The sequence below is a fragment of the Rhipicephalus sanguineus genome, chromosome 2, assembly GCF_013339695.2.
Source record: "Rhipicephalus sanguineus isolate Rsan-2018 chromosome 2, BIME_Rsan_1.4, whole genome shotgun sequence".
Taxonomy (NCBI): domain Eukaryota; kingdom Metazoa; phylum Arthropoda; class Arachnida; order Ixodida; family Ixodidae; genus Rhipicephalus; species Rhipicephalus sanguineus.
The window spans coordinates 132,041,217-132,066,465 of record NC_051177.1 but is presented as its reverse complement, the minus strand read 5'-3'; the positions used below and the strand labels follow the sequence as shown (position 1 = coordinate 132,066,465).

At 46.1% G+C, this 25,249-nt stretch overlaps 1 protein-coding gene across 1 annotated transcript in view; it reads left to right on the top strand.

Annotated features, from left to right (window-relative positions):
• The window catches only part of LOC119383669 (formin-2-like), a 113,693-nt gene that overhangs the window by 12,408 nt on the left and 76,036 nt on the right, over positions 1–25,249 (top strand). Inside the window, exons 2-3 of the mRNA XM_049412925.1 lie at positions 55–150; positions 458–505. Coding sequence (XP_049268882.1) covers positions 55–150; positions 458–505 — 144 coding nt within the window. The remainder of the gene's footprint in view (positions 1–54; positions 151–457; positions 506–25,249) is intronic.

Sequence of the window (25,249 nt, the reverse complement as noted above, 5' to 3'; positions counted from 1 at the left end):
TTCTTCAGGAGCAGCAGTGTCAGAATGGCATTTTGAAGCATGATATCTCTACAGGAAGTCCAGCATATCAAGGTGTTGCAACGGGCCAACCTGCGCAAGTTCCTGCTCTCGTAGTTACGCCAGGAATAGTGCAAGGAGACAGCCAGCCTGGTAAGTTTGCTGCTTGACGAAATTTACCTTAAGACCTGAACATGTCTTCTATCTACAGTGACAACATACAAGGTGGTTGGGTAGTTTAATTTAAGATAAAGTAACCTAACGGTAGTGGTCGCTAGTCCAGCCTAGCTGCCGCCTGGTTGAATAAAAGAATAGACACAAGCTCAACGGCCTCCTCTCCCCCACACAGAGCCTCACCATCCCCCCTCCACCCACCTTTTTGTGGGTGGAGGGGGGATGGTGGCCATAAAACATAGTCTACTAATGTCTAATGAGAAACGTTGCTTGTCTTCTTTCAAAGGATCTCCAGCATATCCTCCGGCTGCACAATATCCAACGTACATGCCCGGTGAGTGATGTTACCGTTTAATGTGTCTATAGCGTCTGCGTTGACACGATATCATAGTTGTTCATTAAATATTATATCAAACTCAAGCTCACTGATACTCCCTGAAATTGCGTGGATTTATAATACTAATTTAAATCAGTAAATGGTATAATATTTAGAGGGGCAGTTTTCAAAATTATTCCTATACCTATATAGTTTCCTCATACGTCAGCAAAATATTTCCCGCGAAGAGAAAAAAATGGTATGACTCTCTAACATATTTCATTCAGACCATGCAGGCAAAGGCAGCGCGTAAGATGCAGATGTCAGTGGCCGCCCTGTGCTAATTGGTCTCCTTGACCTGTTGTTTGGTTTTGGCTGAAAGTTGATCAGCAACGCCAGGGTTGAATGTCCAATGGTATACTTTGCTCACACAGGAACACACAAAGCCCATGTACGGGGTTATCGCCTCTGTGACCGACAGAAAAGGATGCAAGCAACAGCCGTGTTTACCTCGGTAGTGTTTTATCATGAATTCGCTACTCAAGAGGGTTGAAGCCCTTGCAGAATCTCATGGGAGGGACAGAAATGGGACAGACGAAGTGACAGCAATAGCCTACGCCAAGTACAACGTGCCCGTAGATTTATGAGAGGTGCAAACGCTTTGTTTCAACGCGACATTCTTTCTCTGGAGTTTGGACATCCGTGTCGTGTCTGTGACTGTCTGTGGTTTGACTCGAACCTCTCTGCGCTGAGAATAAACGTAGCAAAAACATAGCATCGACTAGCTAAAGCCTAGCAGCGGCTTCGAAGCAACCTAGAAACAACCTGCATTACCTACCTAAGGCCAGGAGACAACCTAGAAGCAACCAGATTAATCTTAAGAATCGTCCAATTTCACTGTTTCAAGCCGTACGCTGTTTAGGGCGAGCTTCGCGAATTGTTTCTTCGTTCTGGCAGGTGATAAATTCGATTAAAATAGTGTTGCTTTGTTTCCGGCATTATGAGGTCTTCCCCTTTTCCTCAACAGCGCACGAAGCATTGGGAAGTCATCGCAGAACGAATATAAAAGAATTACACCATCTTCCCGTAGAAAACCCTGAGTAGTATGCGAATCAGCATGGGGTCGACGCAAGTTCCCGTTAGTTTTAGTTTGTCGTTTCCGTTATGTTGAGGTTCCAAACCACCATTTTATTTACCGTTCGGTGTCCATGAGGGCAGCGGAGCGTGCGCGCAGGTAATTTATACCGCGGAGCTACAGTGGTGCCCCCAGTGGAGTGTGCAGCACTTACCGTCGCCCCTGTAACCCTTCGCAGTTACGCGCGCGGAGCCACGGGATCGTTGCACAATCCCGGAGAGTAGAGGAGTTTCGGAGAGGAGAGGAGCGTCGGAGAGGAGAGGAGACAAGGAGAAGAAGGGAGGAGGATGCACATGCGCAGTGGGGGTGTGGATGCCGCACTGCGGAGGGAGGAGTGACATAGTCCGGACCATAAGCTGCTTCGCACCTAAAAGCCAGTATCGAGTACCCGAATGGCTGAGAAATGCGACTAGTTTCGTTTTCGCGCCCAACAAAATATGGCGGATTGAGGTTATGATATTGCTTATGATATTGTTGTTGCAACGGCGGCAGCGAGAAGACCCCGAAACGATGGAAGGCCTACGCCAACGACGACGTGCTCGTAGATCTATGAGCGCTGCGAACGCTTGGTTTATGTCTCCGGATTTAACTGCCATGGTCGCGGGATGGAATCCCAACCGCGGCGGCCGCATTTTCGATGGAAGCGAAAATTCTAGAGGCCCGTGTACTTACATTTAATTGCACGTTAAAGAACCCCAGGTGTGTTAAAGAACCCGCGGTGTGTTAAAGAATCCGCGGTGTGTTTTAGGACGTGAAGCCCCAACAGTTATTATTATTATGTCTCTGGAGTTTGGACAACCGTCTCGTGACTGTGGCAACAGCGGTTTATGTCGAACCTCTCTCTGCGCTGTGTATCAACGTATAAGAGCCTTGCATCGCCTAGCTAAAGCCTAGCAACAACCGAAAAGCAACCAAGAACCTGCATCACCTAGCTAAGGCCTTGAAATAACCAAGCAACCAGACTACTCTTCAGAGTCGTCCAGGTACGCTCTTTCAAGCCTTGCGCGGCTTCGTGCAAGCTGCGGCAATTTTTTTACTTGTTTGGGTGGGAACTAGCGTATGTAATGCGGTCATGTACATAGGGTTGGGGATAATAGACACCATTTTCCTAATATTTTTACTGGTTGTATGGATCACATTGTTTTGTTCTCGCAAACACTTCTGGTTGATCTCATTTGACTGTGGATAGCGGCTGTGGCTTTTGGCTCAAGGTAACTTGAAGGTAGCCAACAACAGGTGCTAAAAGCATTTTATGCCTAAGAGTGACCTGCACCTTTATTCGCCTCCAGAGCAGGACTTCGTCTTTATGAGTGGGACATGGCATTTTCCCTGCCATGTTGTTGACCAACTGTGATACAAAAAGTTTGTCGTGGGTGGACGCGGTTAAACCAAGTTTGTCGAGTGATAGCTCGGTTTCGCATTGTTTCGGGAAATTACGAGACAAATGGTTCACCAAGATTTAACTTTATTTCATAACCTCTCTTTGAGCGGAAAGCCGCTCTTGCAGCGGCAACTGCCGCATGTACAATTGTACCACAAGACAACACACATACGCCGCTCGGCGCCGTCGGCACTCTCGGCACGACTGCTCAATGAACTTGTATGCAGCTAGCCCCTCGTGTGGCCACGGCATGAAAGAATGAACTGAAGCCATTGTTTGTTCACGCGAACGCGTCGCACTGGCGTTTTGTTAATGTTCTCTCTCTGCCAGGAGTTGCGACGAAGCACTTGAGAAACGTGCTTATATGCTGGGGAAACGTAGGCGCATACTCGCTGGCGAGAAATTTCTGCCGTCTCGCGGACAATACACAGAATGGCATGACATAGGCTGAGACCTTCGCCGGTTAGGTTCATGGAACCAGACATTTTGTGGGTTTGTACCTGGAAAAGTAGAGCTATCTCTCTAAAAGCGAAATGCTTGTGAAGCATCAGTACAACAAATTCAGGAGCCATTCTACTGTGTGAATGTAGATGATTAGGAAAGCTATGTAGCACAGTGGACTAAAGCGACTCGGCGGGGTGCCAGTTTGGTTTGAAATATCAGGTCATACGTCAAGCGAGACGCCACTGTTCTGCTGACTACAAAAGAAAGCTTATCTGCACAAGTGAAACGTGCAGATAAGCCTTCGAATAGAGAAAAGTGTGCTGCCCTGCAATACTAATATAGAGGTCATTATTCGCGTGCACCAGTAAAAGGTCACGTGATTACTCTCTTCTGCACTTCCTGTGTTGCTGCGTTGCGCGTCACAAATCATTTTTCGAGACATTAGTGAAGACAGAAAATATAAATCCGTATCTAATGAGAAAAACAGGGATTTCTTTAGCCAGCACAATCAAGAATTTTTCCATTAGTGGGGTTATCTGAATTGATGTTCTGAGTGGTTCTCTGTGCATTTACGCAAGCACTGAAACCTTACCAGAAGTTCATGCCACACAGCTGATTCAACAGTACCTCCATCAAAATATCGTGTGTCTAAACGAAGGCGCAGTACGTGTTTGCCCTAAAATATGTTTTTTTTTTTTTTGCATTGTGCATAAGTCAATATTTTGCTCCCCCAGAAAGCTCCCAATCATTGACGTTGAGGATTTTCATCCGCTATCTCATCAACTTGCTAGCAAAAGTTTATGCAAGCAATTTAATATGGCAAAAGTTTTCACAAACCTAACCTGTATTTCTTGCTATTTTCATCAAATCGCAGCCGCAGGAAATTATCCTCCTCTAGTGCCACAGTTACCCGCAAGTAAGTTATCACACATATTGGACATTCGCCCTTGATGCGTTATCTGAGTTATGTTTATAATAACAATGATTTCAGCAGTTTCCCATGCCTATCAAGTATTTTTTTAGTTTCTTCGAATTCTTTTTCGATTAAGTCGTTTTTGCCATTCTTATGGCATGTATTATGATGAGCATGTGAGGCGATATGTGCGCACGTGTTTGCCACCGCTGTATATGTCGCTGATGTTCTGAAAATAAAGTTAGTTCCTAGTGGCGCCCATTTCTGTTATGTCTTAAATTTTTCCTCGATGGTACGTGTCATCCATGTATTTCGGTAAATGAAAGATTAACCATCTTTTTCTGTTGACCGGGTTACAGAAAATTCTGGATCCATTAGAATTAATTTCATGTGACGTTCTAATATGGCACTGGTGAAAACGTACCATGCCTTTCCATGCAATCATGGTTTTTGCATTACGTGGTTCACGAATTCACTGTGCTTTTGTTGCCCTTGAATGCCCCATTCTTCTAAATGCGAATCATTTCTTAGCGAACCCAAGGCACCTTGAGCGTTTCTATCTACGTATCTGTCTATCTATTTAGCCAGCTGCGCCTGTGCGCTCTCGTCGTCGCCTCCTCACTTAGTGTAGACCAAAGCTGGCATGGGAGAGTAGCGGGCGTTGACGAATTTCACTGCACCGTCTGGTCATAACATCAATAACGTGAGTATCCTGCCGCGTGCATCGTCACGCGCTTTCATCCAGACGCGTGTGGCGCTTACTCGTATACTACGGGCCGTGGTATGCGGGTATGCCGCTCAGGTGATTGACGGCTTACATCTTCCCAGCAACGGCGAGAACAGACATTGGTAATTTAAGTGCGTGAGCGTTAAGAAAAACCGACACTGGAAACGTTATCCCAGCAGGACGTAGACCCAAGCATTCAGCGTGGCAGTTAGGTATTTTAGCACAGAGCGACGACACGGCTAGAAACAGCTTTGGAAAAACACCCAATGCAGGAGTAATGTCGGAGCAGCGTCAATTGTGTTTGTAGTGCTGGCTTTCTTATTTCATAACAAAGCAACAAACACTGCTCCTTTGATGAATGCACCATGTCGGGTTAACGTCAATAGGTGGATAGCAAAACGGCGCGTCGTCTGTTACAGCACTTCCGGTTCTAGGAACCGTCAAGGCTCAGCTCGTCGCTGCTTCAAGTGATGTGCGAATCAGTGTAATCGGGGAGGAGGCAAGATAACTGGTAACAACCGCGTCGCAGAAAGTACGCGTTTTCTCCGCGATTACACTGAACGGCACACACCTTGAAACAGCGAAGAGCTAGGCATCGAACCGGAAGACGTCATTTCGCTATCTACCTATTGTACTTAAATTGTTGCTTCCGCTTTCATAGCAGCGTAATAAACACTACATCTGTATTCTTAGGATTCAGCAAGCTCTCTCAAGCGTTGCTCTACCCTGGAGAAATAAGCTAACGAAGTTTACGTATGATATTCGAAGTAGTAGTAGTAGTAGTAGACTTTTATTCAGCCAAATTCATAGGCCGAGGATTTCGACCACCCGCGCGATCTGTTCGCGACGCTGTTCTTCTTCCCCTTCGGCGCCGATCCAGTCGAGCCAGGTGGTGATGGAAAGGGAAGGGGGAGGGTAAGAGCTGGATTGCTGAGCAGTTGGGCAGTAGAAAAGGCAGTGTGGCTGGTCTGCATATGTAGATGGGCAATTGGGACAGTAGGCGTCCGATCTATATTTATAAAGAAAAAGGCGAGAGGGGGTGATAAGGCAATTCATTTGGATGTGCCGTAGAATTCAAGCCTGCAGTAGAGTGAGCGATGGATGAGGAGGAGGGTAAAGACGCTTGTCGAGTCGGAGCTGTAGGTATACCTCCTTGATAGTATGGCGCAGCGAGATCTTCCCATCGTTCTTGACGGAGCTCCTACTGTCTTCCGAAGGTGTGGGCCAGGGAATGAACGGGGCGCGGTGCAATATATCACGGGCGAGCCGGTGAGCCAGCTCATTACCGTCAATCCCCGAGTGTCCAGGAACCCAGCGCAGGAAAACAGGGGAAGGTTGCAGTGCATAGACAGCTCGCTCAACCTCCTGTTGGAGGTATGGGGGTGATGTGCGGTTCTGTATCTTACGGATGGCGGCGTAAGAGTCAGAGTATATCGTGTACTCGGGAAGTGAAGGGAGGGAAGAAAATGATTGTAAGGCATGGACAATGGATAGGACCTCGAGCGAAAGTACATCGGGTGGGTGCAGGTATGGCCCGCTGGTGTGGGTTTCAGGTGTCGAAAGGTGTGGATGGTAGATAGCGTAGCCGCATGAACCCCGAGGAGCCACGAACGAGGCATCTGTATAGGCGACTCCCTGTGTAGAAAAAGGAGGGGAATGATGCTGCGCTGCCGCGTGACGACGGCCGGCGTGCAGAATGGGGGACATGTTGGACGGGAGAGGAAGGATACGAAGGTTGGGAGCAGGGGTGCACGCGGGAGAAGGCAAGGTGGCAACATGAACTGGAATGTGAGGGATACCTGCTTGCGCCAATAGCCATCGAGTAGCTCGCTTTAGAGTCGATACTCATCTGTCCAACCCGCACTCCCTCACCCGTGGCACTCCTCAAGGTGCCGCACTATCTCCTACCCTATTCAATATGGCTATGGCCTCTCTTGCCTCCCAAATATCCGAAATTCCTGACCTCCATCATATTTTTTATGCCGACGACATCACTCTCTGGTGTACGTCTGGATCTCCCGGACAAGTGCAGGATACTTTGCAGCGTGGCCTGGATCTTATCGCTTCCTTTCTTTCCACTGCTGGCCTGTCTCCTGCTCCAGAGAAATCTGAGCTGCTTTTGCTCAATCGCTCCGCTTACCAGCGCTCCCACAATGATCTCATCTCCCTGCATCTTTCTGGCTCTTCCATTTCTACCGTTCAACAATGCAAAGTTCTTGGCTTCCCTTTGCATGCGGCCAAGAACGCGCAGGCCTTCCATCACGCTGTCAGGACCTGCCACTCGGTAACTCACCTCCTGCGACGCGTTGTCACTCGACAGTCGGGTCTCCACGAGGCTCATGCGTGCCGTGTTGCCCATGCGCTCGCCCTCAACAATTTCCTGTATTTTATACCTTACGTTCAATTTACCCAAACCCAACTTAACACTCTCGAAAGAGCTCTGTTAGGCGTCTACAAGGCAGCTCTCAACCTCCCTATCACTACTTCTACCACGAAGCTCTTTGCCACTGGCCTCTTCCATCCACTACGTTCTCTTCTTTCTCTCCACGACGATTCACAGATTGCGCGTCTTTCTCTTACCCGTCAGGGTCAATGATATTCGAATGATCGCACCGTAGCGTGCATTTCTTTTCGATAACACTGACGTCTGTGGTCTAACGTGAGTGATGATATTATGGCAGACCATATATTGCCACCTAAACCTCAGTATAGTCCACGGTGCTAGAATAGTTTAGGTGGAGCGACTGCGCATTGGAATGAGGAGAAATCGGGGACATCTTTCCCTTTCTTGCCGAAAGGAGGCGCGCGCGGGACGGTGGCCACCTGGCTATACCTAGCACAAACCTGACGCTTTTAACATTCGGTGTTTTAGCGTGTTTAGCAATATCGCAAGGCCCTGTGAGGATTGTGTGGTATTGTAATCTCATATATATAAGTTAGATATAAAGGCATAGTAGTGTTTTATGCATGACGGTTCGGCATGCGGCGTGAAGCTCATAAACACCACCTTCGGCCTCGGCAACACCGTCGCCTAGGCGATCGTGCCCGCATTTGTCTACAAATGTAGATCTGCAGTTGAGTGACGCGTGCTGAATTCACCCTTCATTTGCCCTCGAAATATTACTTGATGTATTTGTGGTCAGCCTCATATAAAGAGCAGGTGTCATGTTAAGGGGCATTTCGCATATGAGATCAAGTGAGCCTTCAGAATCCTTTACTACGAACCGCTTATTTGCGATTTTTGTAAACATTTGCGAGAAGACGGATGCTTTGATGTAATGGAATGAAATAACTCTATTAATGTCTTTCGGGGCGTGCACTAGCAGGTGACGCGCAGCTCCCACGTCAAAAAATACAGGATTGAAAGAGAATGCAATGAAGTGGGCGACAGCTTGTGGCCGATGACTACGAAGCCGCTCTTTGACATATTCAAAATAAATTGACTGCAAGATATATATGTCATGGTGCGCCAAGAATTTTATCACAGTATTGGCACGATCTACGAATTTTACATATTTTTGCCTGAAAAAGCTGCTTTAGCTCGAGTATTTTATGGTGCGGCTAAATGATACGAAAGAATGTTTCCTCACAAGAACGTTTCCTTTTAAATAGCGCTTCCCATGATTTGGTGACAAATCGCGCATCAAAATGTTTTTCACAAACAAAATTTGTTGTTTGCAACTCGCGATTTTTCCGTGGAATAGCAGTGGCCACATTTTCAAGCGGTCACTACCCTTCAGAGCAGCGAAAAAGCAAATTTGCTCCTTGCACGATTTGTAGCCCGAGATGCATCGCGGCAAAGAGCACTTCTTGCCCATCTGGACAATATAAGTCGTGTAAATAAGGACACGATGAACAAGGAGAAGCTATTTCAAATAGGCTAGCATTTAGGCGGCAGGCGTTTCGACTGGCGAACGTATGTGCACGAATGGGGCCTCGTCCGGTTTGGCGTGTTGGTTTTAACGGGTCAGACAGTGACGTCACGGAATATGGTGTCACTCCCAATTCCTGTCATTCCCGAAAGAAAAAACTGGGAACAAATGGTTAGGACGCTGAAAAGGAAACGGGCACGACCATTTCACGTTTGTGTACCCAGAGCAGGGTACAAAGTTCTACTTCTGCTAATGCAAAAAACAACATGTCTGTGACGAATAACGAGAGGCAGAATCAGAATGGCACATGGTGAGTCATGATGGATTGGTCGGTAAGCGGACGTTAACCTTCACTAACACGCGCCAGCCAGCACGTGTAAACGTTTCAAAGGCGGCTGAACAATAACTAACACCGTGGGCGGCTGCTTGAATCCATGCGATATGGTGCATGCACAACGACAACCCCTGAAAGGAATTTGTAACCTACCACTGTCAAATGTGTTACTTTCTTCTTACAAGCATCATATAGAGAGACGTCAACCCCCCTCACCCCCGCTTTCGTTTTCAGGGAATACCTTTTTCTTTTTGACTAACCCAGTTCGGGTCCGCGACGGTGGACCAGTGGCTAAGGTGTTCGGCTGCTGACCCGAAGGTCGTGGGCACGGTGTTCCGTTGTCGCGGGTTCGATTCCGGCCGCGGCGGTCGCATTTCGGTAGAGGCGAAATGGTAGAGGTCAGTGCACGTTAAGGAACACCAGATGGTCGAAATTTCCGGAGCCCTCCATTACGGCGTCTCTCATAATCATATCGTGGTTTTGGGACGTAAAACACCAGATGTTATTATTAACCCAGTTTTTTTCGGTGGCCTCAACCAATTTGCCACGGTGGCCTTATTTGTGCACGAGCTAAAATATTTTTGAAATTCGTGTTCACCTGTAAACTCATCATCGCTGTTCGCAGAGGCTATATTTCCTATGTATTTCCATCTGTTGGCTACCGCCACTGAATTTCTTGATGTTGTGCATTTACTTTCAAATCAGATTGATATGTGCGGTTACCCTGATAAAAAAGGAACGGCCAGCAGTTGAAGAGTTGCCGCAACTGCTGCTTTGTAAGCGACGCGGCCCCCGTTGAAGTGGCTGACCTGAAGCCTCGATACACCCAGCGCAGCCTGTCGGAAAAACGCGAAGCGCGTCCCCTTGTTCGGTGAGGAGGCGTATCTAAAACACCGGACCACACTTTCATCAAGTCGCTCTGCAATACGCTTATCACACTGTGCTAAATAAATTTCACTAAGAACGGGGGCTGAACAAGACCCTATGCAGATTCCATTACTTTGGATAAAGCATTGCTCTCGGAAGCGCACAACGGTTGCCGTAAGATAAAAAGAAAGTAGTTCTAAAAAGTTATCGACATGCCACAGGCATTTTGAAAATCAACAGCACCCCCGTTTTCAACGTGGTCACGAACTGCCTCTAAAAGGCGGTCCTGCGGAATACTATAAAATAAATCTTCTGCTTCAATGGAGATCAATGGTACTCAGGTAGACTGGGTAAGGACTGTGAGTCAGAAGTACAAAAGTTCACTCAGGAGTTGAACGAGATGCGGAAGCAGCTGCTTGCATTCAGAAGAGAAGGTGCAGCACATATTCCCCCTTGTCATCATGATACTGCAGATTTTCGTTGAAACAGAACGTCAGGATAAATTGGAGGAGGAAAAAAGCAGCGAGAACAAATATAGAACGCCTGCATCAGCAGACAACAGGAAGTGAGGCGCGGTTGACTGGCTTGGACAGCCTTTACAGGAGTTGCCCCTGGCAGTGGGAACTTACGAGCGATTTGTGGGAACTTACGATGAAGACCGTGCGGTCTTCCAGAGGCGGCGAGGGCATCTTTTGCAGCTCGCCAAAGAGGCATTCTTTGCTAATACTCTAGGCATCGTTGCCAAGACAGCAGAGCTTCCTCACCAGGACAGCTACCTTCATACGAAGACCTTTCTCGACTGTTTTCCTGGCGGCACACTGCTCGCGACCATACGCTTTAACAACGAACATATTCCGTTCAACTTTAGACATTGATACGCGCAGTACTGGCTGGCTTGAAGTGGAAGACTTGTCTCGTGTACTTGGTCGACGTTGTTGTGTTTGCCTCAAACTTCGACGAACACCTACGGCGGCTTGAATCCGTACTTCAAGCAATAAAGAGCTCCGAACTCACCCTGAAGCCAGAAAAGTGTCGCTATGCGTACGAGGAGCTCGTGTTCTTGGGACACGTGATAAGCAAGTCCGGAGTACGCCCTGACCCCCAGAAGACAGTCGCCATCGCTACATTCCCGCCGCCTGCCGACAAGAAGGCCGTGCGTCGATTTCTCGGCCTTTGCGCCTATTACAGGCGGTTTGTCAAAATCTTTGCCCGCATCGCCGAGCCACTTACTAACCTTACCAGGACCGACGCCGAGTTTAAGTAGGAAAGGCCGCAGGAGGAAGCATTTCAAGAACTTAAACGACGCTTCCGTTACTCGCGCATTTCGACGAATACGTCCAAACGGAAGTGCACACCGACGCTAGCAATGTAGGACTCGGCGCATTTCTTGTGGAGAGGACCGACGGATTGGAAAGGGTAATCAGCTATGCTAGCCGGTCGCTATCAAAGGCGGAAGCGAACTATTCTACGACAGAAAAGGAGTGCCTTGCCGTAATCTGGGCTACATCAAAGTTTCGCCCCTACCTTTACGGCATGCCCTTCAATGTTGTGAGCGACCACCACGCCCTGTGTTGGCTGGCTAACTTGAAGGACTTTTCAGGTCGTCTCGCACGATGAAGCTTGAGACTTCAAGAATTCGACATTACCGTCGTTTACAAGGCCGGAAGAAAACACTCTGACGCCGACTGCCTGTCTCGTGCCCCCGTGGACCCGCCGCCGCAAGACGACCAGGATGATGACTACTTCTTGGGAACCATAAGTGCCGACGACTTCGCTAACAACAGCGATCCCCCCCCCCCCCGGAACGCGGAGGCCTTATGGCATACATCGAGGGCAAGAACGTCGTCATTCCGAAAGTGTTCAAGCGAGCACTCGCGTCGTTTTTCTTAGGCAATGGCGTTCTCCAAAAGAAGAACTTCTCAACACATCGAGCCAAGTACCTTCTCGTGGTGCCTTCAGAATTGCGGCCAGAAGTCGTCCAGGCCCTGCACGACGACCCGACAGCAGGACACCTCGGCGTTTCGCGAACGCTGGCAATAAATACAGGAAAAGTACTACTGGCCGCGCCTTGTCGGCGACGTCGCTCGCTACGTAAGGACATGCCGAGACTGTCAGCGACGCCAGACACCGCCAACAAGACCAGCGGGCCTTCTTCAGCCGATCGAGACACCTCGGCGACCATTCCAGCAGATCGGGATGGACCTCCTGGGACCGTTCCCAACGTCGACTAGTGGTAATAAGTGGATCATCGTAGCTACCGACTACCTGACGCAGGTGACGCCTTACACGTTGGTCTACGGATGGAGCCCAGCAACGACGCTCGACGCAATGCTGTCAACAGCCACCGACGAAGACAATCTCGACGTCGCTTCCTATTTGCAACTCGCCGAAGAAGCTCGACAGCTCGTCCGCCTGCGCATCAAGACCCAGCAGCACACCGACAGCCATCGCTACAATCTTCGACGACGACTCGTGGAGTACCAGCCCGGTGACCGTGTCTGGGTCTGGACACCAATACGACAACGCGGACTGAGCGAGAAGCTTCTGCGATGATACTTCGGACCGTACAGGGTACTTAGACGTCTCGGCGCACTCGACTACGAGGTTGTCCCCGACGGCATCACGAACTCTCAGAGGCGTCAAGCTCGACCCGAGGTCGTGCATGTGGTGCGCCTTAAACCATACTATGCTCGTTAACGCACCTGAGGACTCTAATGTTTGCTTGCTTAGTTTTCCTTAGTATTGCATGTATTCATGTTCTTTTTCTAAGCATCGGGACGTTGCGTTTTCAGAGGGGGGCATTGCCACGTACGTTTCTTATTATTACTTTCGCTGTACGTATTCGGTTTTTCCCACACAAAGGCTGTCAGCAACGCTCAGCGCAAACCGCGCCTCATTGTTCCAGAAGCTTCGCGGTTATTGTAGGTCATTTTGTTAAGATTGCGCGCAAGACGCGAACACTCAAGCTTATTCTAGAGATTCCGCAACAACCATCAATATCGCTAGAAAGTTTGATATCGCCTGTATAAAAGCCGACACGCTTGACCGCTTGTCAGTTGATCGACGGTCGACGCTCTGTTCGCCGCTATCAGTGTATTGCTGTAGCTTTCAGTTTCTCGGCCACAAGTTCGGCCTAATAAAGAGTTTCATCTCGACGTGCTGACTGCTGCCTTCGTCGACGTCACGACCACGTGGCAATATCGTGGCTTTCGCTCATGAAGCCCGAGACGTTATTATTATTATTATTATTATTATTATTATTATTATTAATATTATTATTATTATTATTATAAACGAACAAAATTCAACAAAGGGAGTGTACATGTTTTCCGTCGAATAAACGCGGGCGAAAGTGCGTTAGCCAGGCCTCCGCAATACGTCTTAAAGAAAAATACGTCATATGTCACATGTGTCGTAAAGTGCGCAACATTTGGTAAGTACTATTATCTTTGACCCTTAGAGGTTACAGCGGCTTAGGACGGCTCAGTTCACTGAGGATGTCGATTTGTTCATTCTACTCATCACAGGTGCCTGTAACAATAAGGGATTGAAGTGAAGTGACCGTTCTAAACAAACTCAATGTTATGGGATTACCTTGTTCGACAGCCTATATAAATCGGCGCGGTTTCTGATAATAAACAGTTGGAAGTTGGCGCCCGTGTCTGTCTGTTCGTGTCTTCGCTTCGTCCCCGTCTTCTTTGCGTCATTACAGTTTTTTCCTCAACCTAAACAAACCACTTGAGAGTTAGTACTCGTGGAGTTTGTTCCTTGTTCTCATGTTTTGTTGTGCCTCCAAAATCAATGTATACCGATTCGTCCAAATGTGAGTACTTTTTGCTACGATTTGTCAATTGGAATACGCGCCGCAAAATAATTATTACCAGTCAATTATCGAATGACTGCTAATTAGCTATTAGACGTTCGCGGCACCTGACAGCTTACACCTCAGACAATTTCCTCTTTTTTACAAGTAATCCCCATGCACTTACACTCTCCAGGAAAACTACTGCTATGGCCTAAAGGCGGTGACGACCGATTTTTTGTACCAAGATTTTACTGCGCAACGGAGAGCGCCCTGGGCAGTGCTTAACCCTGCAATTGGTGGATTCCATAGGCACGGTAATATTTTGGAAGCAGAATTTTTCTATCTGAGGAGCACCTAAAAAGCTAGTCCCTCCTCCAGCAACGCTCAGAAGTGATAGCAATGCCGATCCACTGCCCTCCTCGCAAGCTTTTCATTATGCTCAACGTTCTGCTTTAACAGAAGTACGTGCGACTAGGGCTAACCACATTCGTTTTCATATTTTCAACAGTTTGCAATATAAAAACCAGCTAGAATAACTTTTCGGAACGCTCGTCGCCTCGTAAAGTGCCTTTACCATTTCGCGAGCCAGGCACACCTAGCACTGCTAAAACTCGACGGCAGGTGCTGCATGACCCTCAGCTAACAACTTTCACGCTGCCGCTCGTGAGCATCAGATCATACGTCACGCGATACGCTACTCTTCGGCTGACTACAAAAGAAGGCTGATCTGCACATGTTAATTGTCCAGATAAGCCTTCGAATAAAGAATAAAGACGTGTGCTGCACTGCATTACTAATATATAGGCTATTAGGGTAAGGCGGGGCAAAATGAGACACGGGGCAAAACGCGACATTTTGATTTACCACCCTCTATAGCTAATACAAAAAGCATCTTTTCTTTGTTTCTCTATTTCAGTGATAGTTGCCGGTAGTTTTTGACATTTTATGTAAAAGTTGGTGATTGCTCACAGCGTTCGCCCGGAAAAAATTGCGCGGCTGATGTCAGTGTGTCAGTGTGTTCGTTCTGTCCGGCCAACATTTCGGATCCTTGGATGAAGCTACTCCGGCATCAGTACAACATTGTAATTATTTATATCGTTACTTTATACTGCTAGCTACATTCCACCAAAAGTTTAGTTCATTTGATGCCGTAGGTCAAAGGGGAATTTTTTTCTAATTCGGGCATGTGAGAGGGGCAAAACGCGACAAAAAGGCATTGGATTGCCTTAGAGAGCGTCTTATTAAGTGAACCATTTATTTACGCTCATTATATATACTATTTTTTGCTAAGGATGGTGCCGACGTACAAGAGAATATAATCTAGAGATTCCTGGGAGAAAAACGACGTGAAAAAAATTCGGCAGATCCCACGTACCGTGGGAATTGATGTTATGCGAAGCATGCGCGGGATGGTGACTGTGACGTAATTTTTCACATTGAGCAAAACGTTACGGAATGACGCTAGAGAAATGTGGAAGTGGTATACGAACACTGATATGTTGGAGAGTCGCATATGTATTATATAACCAGTTGTTTACAGTTGCGTAACGATGCCATCTGCAACATGGGTGTTACCAACACCAGACACGGTAAGCTGACATGTAGTGCTTATATTTTTGAATACTGGATAGCGCCAATCCGAACAGGACAACGAACGAACACAGATGCACAGGACAGGCGTTGCTGGCAGCTAAGGTTTATTCAGGAAAGTTTCCCTAGATATATACACAGCCGAGTGGCACGCGCAGGCGCACTGCGCGTACGTCACAGTCACAGTTGCAGTTGTTACAGTTGTTATGCTTATACTTGTCCGTATGACGGAGAACGCACGCACGCACATACGAACCTATATGCATGTGTGGAAGGGGTTCTTGACAGTTCTTGAACAAAATCATCATCACCGTGATCAGTGAGCCCCAGTCGCTGGAGCGGACTTGTTATTCGCATCCGTTCGTGATCGCGGCTACGAGGGCTCTAAGTGCAGCGAAGTGCGAGCTGGTGGAAATCCCGGATGCCTCTTACGATGAAATGATCTATAATGCCTCCTGTCGTGGACGTGGCAGTGAGGTCTTTTGATGCCCTGTCCGCATCCAAGCCGGTTTTCACGCAGTATAAGGACCAAGTGTAGTTGGGTCTTGATAAATCAATGGTGAAGTCACCGATAATGATGAGAGGCCTGGTTCTCTCAGCAGATATATTGTAGGAAGCAATGACCCCGGTTTTTGCGTAATCCACGTGGTCCACGTTGCGGACCACGTGGACGAGTGGATGGTAGTTGAGCGTCTTCCAGGGGTGTTCTGCCTTCAGCTTCCTCACTTTTCTTGCGTCCGCCGCCGTGGTGTAGCGGATAAGGTGCTCGGCTGCTGGCCCGAAGGTCGCGGGTTCGAACCCGGCTGCGGCAGTCGCATTTCGATGGAGGCAAAATGCTAGATACCCGTGTACCGTGTGATTCCGCTAAACGTTAAAGAATACTCGATGGTCAAAATTCCTGGAGCCCTTCGCTACGGCGTCTCTCATGATCATATCGTGGTTTTGGGACAGAAAACCCCAACAATTATTAATAATATCACTTTCCCTGCGTGTCAATGTGTGTGTGTTCGCGGTTACTGTGTCGGTTGAGACTCTGTATTACCTGTGGCACATACCCGCATAATATGAACACTGGTATACGGGTATGTGCCACACTTGACTGAGAGAAAGGGTTTCGTGACGTACGCGACAGCTATTTTGCGTTATTCATGTCATGACCAGTGAATCGTGTTCGTCATACACTGATCCCCTGATATGGCAATATTGTTATATTACAAGTTAGGGAGACGACCAGGAGAGCTCCCAGACGTAGGCGGCTAGATAGATAGATAGATAGATACGTAGATAGAAACGGCCAAAGTGCCTGAGGCTCGCTCAGAAATGCTTCGCATTTAAAAGCACTGAATGCTGTTCAGGAGCTTCGGAGCAGCACAGCGCCGGGTTCTGCATGGATTCAATGCGTGGAGTGCAAAGACTGGGCGCATGAAGACTGCTTGGCGCCGCACGGAGCGAGTGCTTCTACTGCAAGAACTGAAAGGATAAAATGTTTTGACGCTGTCTCGTGTTGCTTCACGCAGCGTCTCGGTTTGCCCTGCAGGTTGGGCCAAATGAGACGTGTGGTGCATTTTTTGTTTCTTATTAATATAATATTATGAACCGTCACAGCATGGCCATATTTATGTAGCACTACTTTGTACCAAAAAGAAAGTTCCTGTGTTGACATTTTAGGGTTACGAGTGAAACAAATAAAGATATTCACTATTTTGAAAATTTTGTCGCGTTTTGCCCTGCCTTACCCTAATCGCGTACACCAGTAAAAGGTCACGTGATGAGACTCTTGTGCACTTCCTTTGTTGCTGCGTTGGGTGCCACAAATCAATTTTCAAAACATTAGTGAAGGCAGAAAATATAAATCCGTATCTAATGAGGAAAACAGGGATCTCTTAAGGCAGGACAATCGAGAATCTTTCCATTAGTGGGGTTATCTGAAACGGTGTTCTGACCGGTTGTCGGTGCCCTTACGTAAACACTGAAACATTACCAGAAGTTGATGCCAAACAGTACCTCCATAAAAATATGAAGCGTCTAAACGTAGGCGCAGTACATGTTTGCTCTAAATATACTTTTGCCTTGTGCGTAAGCTATTATTTTGCTTCCCTAGACAGGTCCTAATCACTCATATATTATTCCTCGTTGAGCATCTTCGTACACTACCTGATCAACTTGCAAGCAAAAGCTTATGTACGCAATTTTATCTGGTAGAAGTTTTCGAAAACCTAATCTGTATTTTCCGCAATTTCGGTCAAATCGCAGCCCCAGAGACTCATCCCTCTGCAACGCCCTATTTGCCCGCAAGTAAGTTATAACACATATTGATGCGCTATGTGAGTTATGTTTATGCGAATAATGGTTTCAGCAGTTACCCATGCGTATCAATTTTTTTGGTATTCCTTTATTGCTACGGCATTATTTATCGTATTTTTCGTAACTCAAATATGTCCCAATTGCCCACAATTTGCCTTAACCCTTTCGGCCCTAGTGGTGCCATTTGACACAATCACACAAAATTTCCCCTAGCTCCTCGGAAATGAAACCCAGACTGTCCATCATTGGGGTAATATTTCTTCAGTGATCCCCACTGCGATTGACACCGAATTTGTGACATGCTTGCGGAACTGGGAGCCACAAAGAAGAAGAAGCTTGGCCGAAGTCATGGGTGACGCCGCGGTGGGTACGCTGAGGTGGGTAAACGCCATTTTTGGGCCGACGTATCGAAGCTGTTTCAATGAATATCACACTGAAAAATGAGACGTGGTTCACATGTTGTGTACTCTAGTGAGTAGTAGAAAAAAAGAAGCCACTTTTCTCATTTCACAGCCACTGAGCCCTGGTGACCTAAGTTGATGTCATGTCTGTAAATCCTATAATACTTGCACGATTCGCTCAATGTTTCGTTTGTGGCCGACTGAGGTCATAACTGTTAGAAAAGCACGCACAAAAAAGTTCTCCATCCCAAACCAAAAATTTGAGGGCTGAAAGGGTTAACTACCATAAGTGGTATAACTAAAAACTTCCAAAAATTGAATCTAGCTTTTTTAATTTTCATAAAGTCGTAAGCCAGAAAATTATCCTCTTCAAAATCGACAGTTACCAACAAGTAAAGTCATAAGACGTATTGGATATTCCCCCTTCGATGCCCTGTGTGAGTTATGTTCATAACAGTAATAATGGTTTCAGAATTTCCACTGTTTAATATTTTTTTCGTCTCTGTTTGGCATTCCTATATAACTACGACATAATTTCTTGCATTCTTCGTAACTTGCGTACGCCCCAGTTGTCCGGAATTCAGCTTAAGGTGGACTGAGACCTTGTTCGGTCTGAAAAAGTGATTTGGAGGTTTTGCCATCATCTGATAGAGAATATTTTGATCTTTCACAAATTATATCACACTTGGACACTCGCGGTTTCACAAGAAATGTTTGTCATTTTTCTTTGACACGACGACAGGAAATGTGGGTGTATCCCTACGTAATGTTCCATGTTTTGCTCGAAACAACATTTTTGGAGTTTGTGTACTTTTTGTCTGGAACTGTCCGGCATGAGCAAAGAAAAATTTGGACGCATATAAACTATTGGCTCACATCATTGGAACTGCAATCAGTAGCCTACGTGCATTCGTCTATTTTTATTATCAAGAAGTCATTCATATGTGGCAATTGTCAAATATTTACAAAGGGAAAAAATATAAGAAATCCAGTTTTTGATGTACGCTCACAATTTTAGTTCCACTTCTGTAAAGCATTAGTAGCTACACTTGTACAAAATTGCAATGTTCTCATGGTATTCGACAAAAAATTCGACCTTTCTATTTCATTAGAAGTATTTTGTAATAATATATTTTCACGCCATACCGTCCAAATATTGATATCTACTCTTATTCTTTAATATGGCGTAGTGGGTACCCTGCTAGTGTACTTGTATTAGTAGCCCCAATAGAGCTTACAACGGGATCTAGAAACGCCGCTCTTCCAGCTTTCGCTGTGACTGTGCTGCGGTTTCAGCGCAGGCCTGGCATTTTTATTTTCCTCATTTTCAGGCAGGAACTCGAACTCTGCTGAGTAAGCACCTGGAAATGTGGCGCCATTTTGGAAATGTGACTGCTTCATTTTTAAAGAGAAACCTTCCCATGCCGTTTCCTCGGACGTTATTTTGAGGGGTACGATGACTGAAAGAAGCAATGAGCAAACTAAGCCAGGAGGAAAATGAATATAATCTCTTGTGCACAAACAAAAGAAACATAAGCGCTGAGTTGCAGAATATAGTAAACGAGTACATATAAAAGTGATACCCGCGAGAGAAAAAATAAAAACACGAGAGATTAGAACTTTGACGCAGCAGAAAATACTTTATAAGGACTAAAAATGTGATGATGTTTTTATTTATACGTCATAACTGATAACATGGGATCGAAAGGCTGCGTTCAAGCCGGCTATTCCAACGTCATCAAAGTAATACTTAATTGACAAAGAAGCAAGAAGTCAAAGGCAGCATATACACATAACATAGACTGCGTACAACAGTATCTCTGTGAGCGGAGACCGTAACATAGAGGATGGTAACGTAGGTTACCACGGATACTCTCGATTCAATAGTTCACCTAACCCATCTGTCATACTCCTTTCCTTACATTTCTCGTAATGTATGCTGCCGACTTTTCTCGCTGTATGTTTTTATAAGCTACAATACTGAGAGAGCTTTTTATGTGTGTGCTTCGGTTAACGAACTATTTTTTCAGCGTCATGGGCAAGCCACGCTTGTAAGTATTATGGCCTATCATGTGCGCCCTTGGACTCTTGCGCCCGGAAGCTGAGGCTGCCACTGACAGGCTGCGACAAGAATTCTATCTGCTGCAACATCAGTAAGATGCACATACTTTGTTCGCAAATTTTTTGCTATATCGCATTTATTCCGATGCACAGTGCAACCGCTAAAACAAGCCTTTGAAGTATCTATTTCTTGCTGAAAAGCTAGGTTCAACAAAGAGCAGAAAGTGCCTCAGACGGGCTGGCCTGCCTGAGGCACCTTCTCCTGTTTGTTCAACCTATCCCACTCCGTGTTTTCATCTGTGGGCTCCCATCTAGACGTTGCTGAAAGGCTGTATTTCTGCTGTCGTAGTGAAGGCATTGTAAGGCGTGGGGTTTGGCAGGTCTCGTTACAGTAGCTGGCTCCCGCCGTGGTCCGCATAGCCTATGTTTTCCAGTGAGGAGGACGCGTTTTTACGAGGAAGGTAGGTTTATTTACATAATTACAAGAGAGAGAGCCAACGTCCAATGAAAAGAACGGATCTTTTTTGTACAAGTCTTCGGCTTTTACAGCCCCGCGTCTGCGAACACTGAGACACTCGGGAAGCGATGACAGCCGCCCTCGCGAATACGGTTTCTTGAAGATCCAGGGCTCCTCCCCCAATAAAGGGTGAAAATGGGCCACTGAATACACCCGTTGAGGAGGAGCATGGTCGAGATGTCCAATGGGGAACAGAAGTGTAACACACAGTGAAGACGTACTCGCACCACGCCTCGACGACTATCAAATACGGTGAATGCCAGGCGAAGAAGTTGAGTCCCAAGGTGAGAGGTAGTCGACGACCTCGGAGGAGAAGGCGGCCGCTGTCTTGAACACCTGCAGGCACTAATGGCTGCGTTCAGCTGAAAACATGACCTGAATCGACGAAAGCGTCTCCAGCGGCGCCATCTCACGCTCTCAAACACCGCACTAGAAAGGAGTTTTTGTTACACCTCCGTCGGATTCCTCGTGACCCGACTGCAGCGAAATCCCTGGCTCACTTGACCACTTGTGCGTAAGCACACCTCCAGGAAAATGCGGGTCTCCGTGCCTCCGTCCAGGCGCCGATACCGGGGAGAAAGCATCCTCACCGACAGGTGTGCGCATAATGGTGTCTGCCACGATGAATTCCAGGGCCAAACATAAGAGCGTATAATATTGACAGGTGTTCATTTTTGAACGCACACGAAGGTACATGAACATACACCTGATCATTTATAATCACTTAAGTGATTTCATCTGCCTAGGGACAAGTTAGCCTTCCGGTTATCACAGGCAGAGCACTTTCATTTCCTGTGGGAAAATAAAGACGCTTCTTTCCGCGCAATAAGGGAATGACTGGAAGAAACGTAAGTAGTTCATAACGAGACTTCTATAGTTTAAGTACCTGTGGCAGCTTATGGAACAGGCACTGAAGCATCAGGAGAAAAAAAGATGTAACCAGGAGAATAGAAGATGTAACCGTGAGGGCATTCACGCAAAAAGAACGAGAAGTGCGTATTCGCCTTAGGGAAGGTACTATTGCCTAAATAAATTACAAATTCTGACAATCCAAATTCTCAACGGTTTGCATGATGGTCACACGATTGTTGATCACCTCTATCATAATGTGAAGCTCGATTAAACAAAAGAGCATACTTAACAAATGTTATGAACCGGCATCAAAAATAAAAGCAATGCAAATGAAAAAGTGAAACGCACCCATTCTGCTTAGAAGCAAATATTTGAACTTCTTGATATTTTTCTGTGATTTTTGTCTGTCAATATTTAGAATTATTATTTCAGGCTGCACTGTATTACTTTTTGATCACTCGATGCCATTCCAATACGAGGCAGAAAGTGTTGCATGCTTATTCTTCCGATCGCCTTAAAGATAAGACGCGTCGTTAGCTTTGAGTTTTTTTTAAAGGTGGCCCACATAGACGTTAGTTCAACAGAATGCGTTGGCGGGCTAGTTGGTGAGACTCCATTGTGCTTTGTCTTAATGTTCTGTCTTCTTTCTTGTGGTGTCGTTTTTTGCGCTAAAAAAGCACCGCATAGGCGAATTCACACGGGGGCTGCGGGGGGTGCTGCCCCCTCCCCTTTCTAATCATCTGAATGGTCCGCCAAGTAGTCCTAGTATGTATTTGCTTAGTTGAACCTGTACCGTCATTGTTTAAAGTGCAAGGTTATGGTCATACAGGTTTTTGACGAAAATGTCTGCCGAAGACCATTGATGTAGCTTTGCAAGAGCTTTTTATTTTCCGTTTTTATCCCCGGAAAGCCGGGGACGAGAGACAGGCCTTTCTGAGAAACACGCCATCGCTTCATTTCAACGCGATAGCATGAAAGAGCTCGTTTCGCAGAAACTCCGGTGTCGGCGGCTACGTCGTTGGTAGTGAGCGAAAAATCCGCGTTGTCCGTGAGCCAAAATTTGAGATATAAATAAATAAATAAATAAATAAATAAATAAATAAATAAATAAATAAATGACAAAAAACAACCCGTCGGACTTAGAACCAAACCAAGGCCTTCTCGTTGCAAGCAGTTGTTTTACCACGTAGCCACGCCAGTGCTTCAAAGTGCTTCGTATAAAAACGCTATAAGAAAGTCATGAAGCGGGCGAAGTCTCCTTAACGCGTGTAATACTGCGAACCAGAATCGTAGAATTGCACCATGCGCCAAAACGTGTCAATTTCGCAACGAGTGGGTGATTGAATGCTGCCTACCCAATAGAAAGTGCGCAGCTGTGCATGTGCGCGTGGTGCCTTATGGACGCGTAGTGGGTACTTCGCCAATTTGCAAAAGGGAGAACTAACGCGTAGTAGGCACTTCGGAACTCTACTTGAAGTAGGTATCCTAGGACAGTTTGAAACGGCCAGTGCTATTGGCCCGAACGTAACTTTCCCAGCGATGCGCACGGAGACCGATTACGCTGTCGCGTTCTGCTCTTGAAGGCGAAGCTGAAGCGTCCTCCAAGTTTTCATTTTTGCATCCACTTTGAAGCTTCTTTTCGATCGTACTCGACCAACGGCAGACAGGGGGGAGTGGTTAGGGGGGTGCTGCGGCGCGACAACAACCCCCTAATACGGTCGTGATCAATACAAAATGAGGTTTCTTTAGGTAAGTTTGCTGGTTAACTCCAGTCTTATTATAGTAAATTGAGTATAGCAGATTTTATTCTCAGTTTAATACGAAGAGTAGAGAGGAATCATGGTTGAAGCTGCGCCAATTCATTCCAGTGCAGCTCTCTTTTCTTTCCGCACTCCCTCAAAACGCACCTGTCAGCTCGCTTTTGCATTCACTGTACAGCGTCAATGAAGGTTACTTAGGCGGGGTCCGCAACAGCAGAGCCATACTGAAAAATTATTCCAACAAGGGTAATACATACCATGAGTTCTAAATTCGCAAGCGAGCATCGCAGATTTCTTCGAATGGTTTTACTTATTCAAAATGGGGTTGTTTATTGTTCAGTGATAATAACTATACTCATAATACAGCTTCTGTTCTATTTGTCGACTAATGTGGCGATAAAATTAAGTACAATGGCTACTCAGGCTGCTTTCAACTTCAGTTCTCGCTCCTTTTCTAATCCACTCAACGGCAACCCTGGGTCGAGTGTAATGTCCGGGAAATGTCGCCTAGAGTGATATAGTACTGATTGCTCCATATGTAAATGGTCTTGCTGCGATTTTTTTAACAACCACATAAGTTTGGATTTCATTTGCACGAGCACTATACACGGACATATGTATCGAATTATAGTCACGTGGTGCCTCATAAAGTATTATATACGTCAAGGTCAGACATTTGTTACTTCAGGTTTGGCTATGGGAATTGAGATTTCACACGCATGGATAATTTGACCATTGCTATTTTTATTTGTCAATCACTTCTTAATCGCGAAAATTCGCGAATATAATGCGTAGCCGCCGTACAAACATTTGCACTGGCTCTTAGGCTTTTTTATCTGTAGGCTCCGCCCCTTGGAATTTTCAGTAAAGTAGAGCTGAGTCTCGTTCATCACCAGGAATTTCAAGTTATGCTCGCATACATAAGTTTTCGACTAACTACAGGTAAAACACAACGAAATTATGAAGCATGTTTTGTCTCCAAATAAATGATCGGAACTTCAAGTCAACGTGCGTGATTTTTTCCTTAGATTTCAAAACTTCTGCATATTGTAGACCAGGACTGTCGTTAGCTTACACCTTGATGCACCTCTGATGTTTCAATAGTAGCGTTGTAAACATCTGACAATACTTTAAAATTCATCCGGTAATGTTCTACTTTGTGTTTTGCAGAGGAAACCAAAGGCTGCTCCAAGGTTGGCGGAGAATGCCGCAAAAAATGCAAAGGATACGGAATTCGTTACCGTTACGCCAAATGCACAATGCAGAAGTGCTGTATATACGTGCAGGAGACACTAAAGAGACACTAAAGAGGAAAACACTAAACAGCTTAAGGGACACAAGAGAGCAAAATAATTTTCTCATATAGGTAAACTACTGTTTCACGATACGAAAAAAACACCACGCTTGCTGCGAGAAGCCGATTAGTAAGAGAGAAAACGCGCAAGACCTAAATGTGGGTGGCGACGCCACCTTGAAGCTTCCGCACCATTCGCCGTGACGTCACATGTTTTGACGGCGCCTAGTAGGGACTACGTAGTTCCTAATCGGTAAAAATGAATGAAATTGTATTCTGAGGGGACCATAGACTTAAAATACCAAGTTTGGGTAATTTTCTTGACCCAATGGCGCTAAAATACGATAAATACACTTTGAAATCTTTGATATCACGCGGGGAAATTTCGGCGCTAATTATAAAAATGAAACTTTGAATTTGATTTTTTCCTCTATAAATAAATATATGACGGCGAAAGTAACGAGATGAAAGTTCTGAGAGCACGATTTATTTCTCTAAACCGATT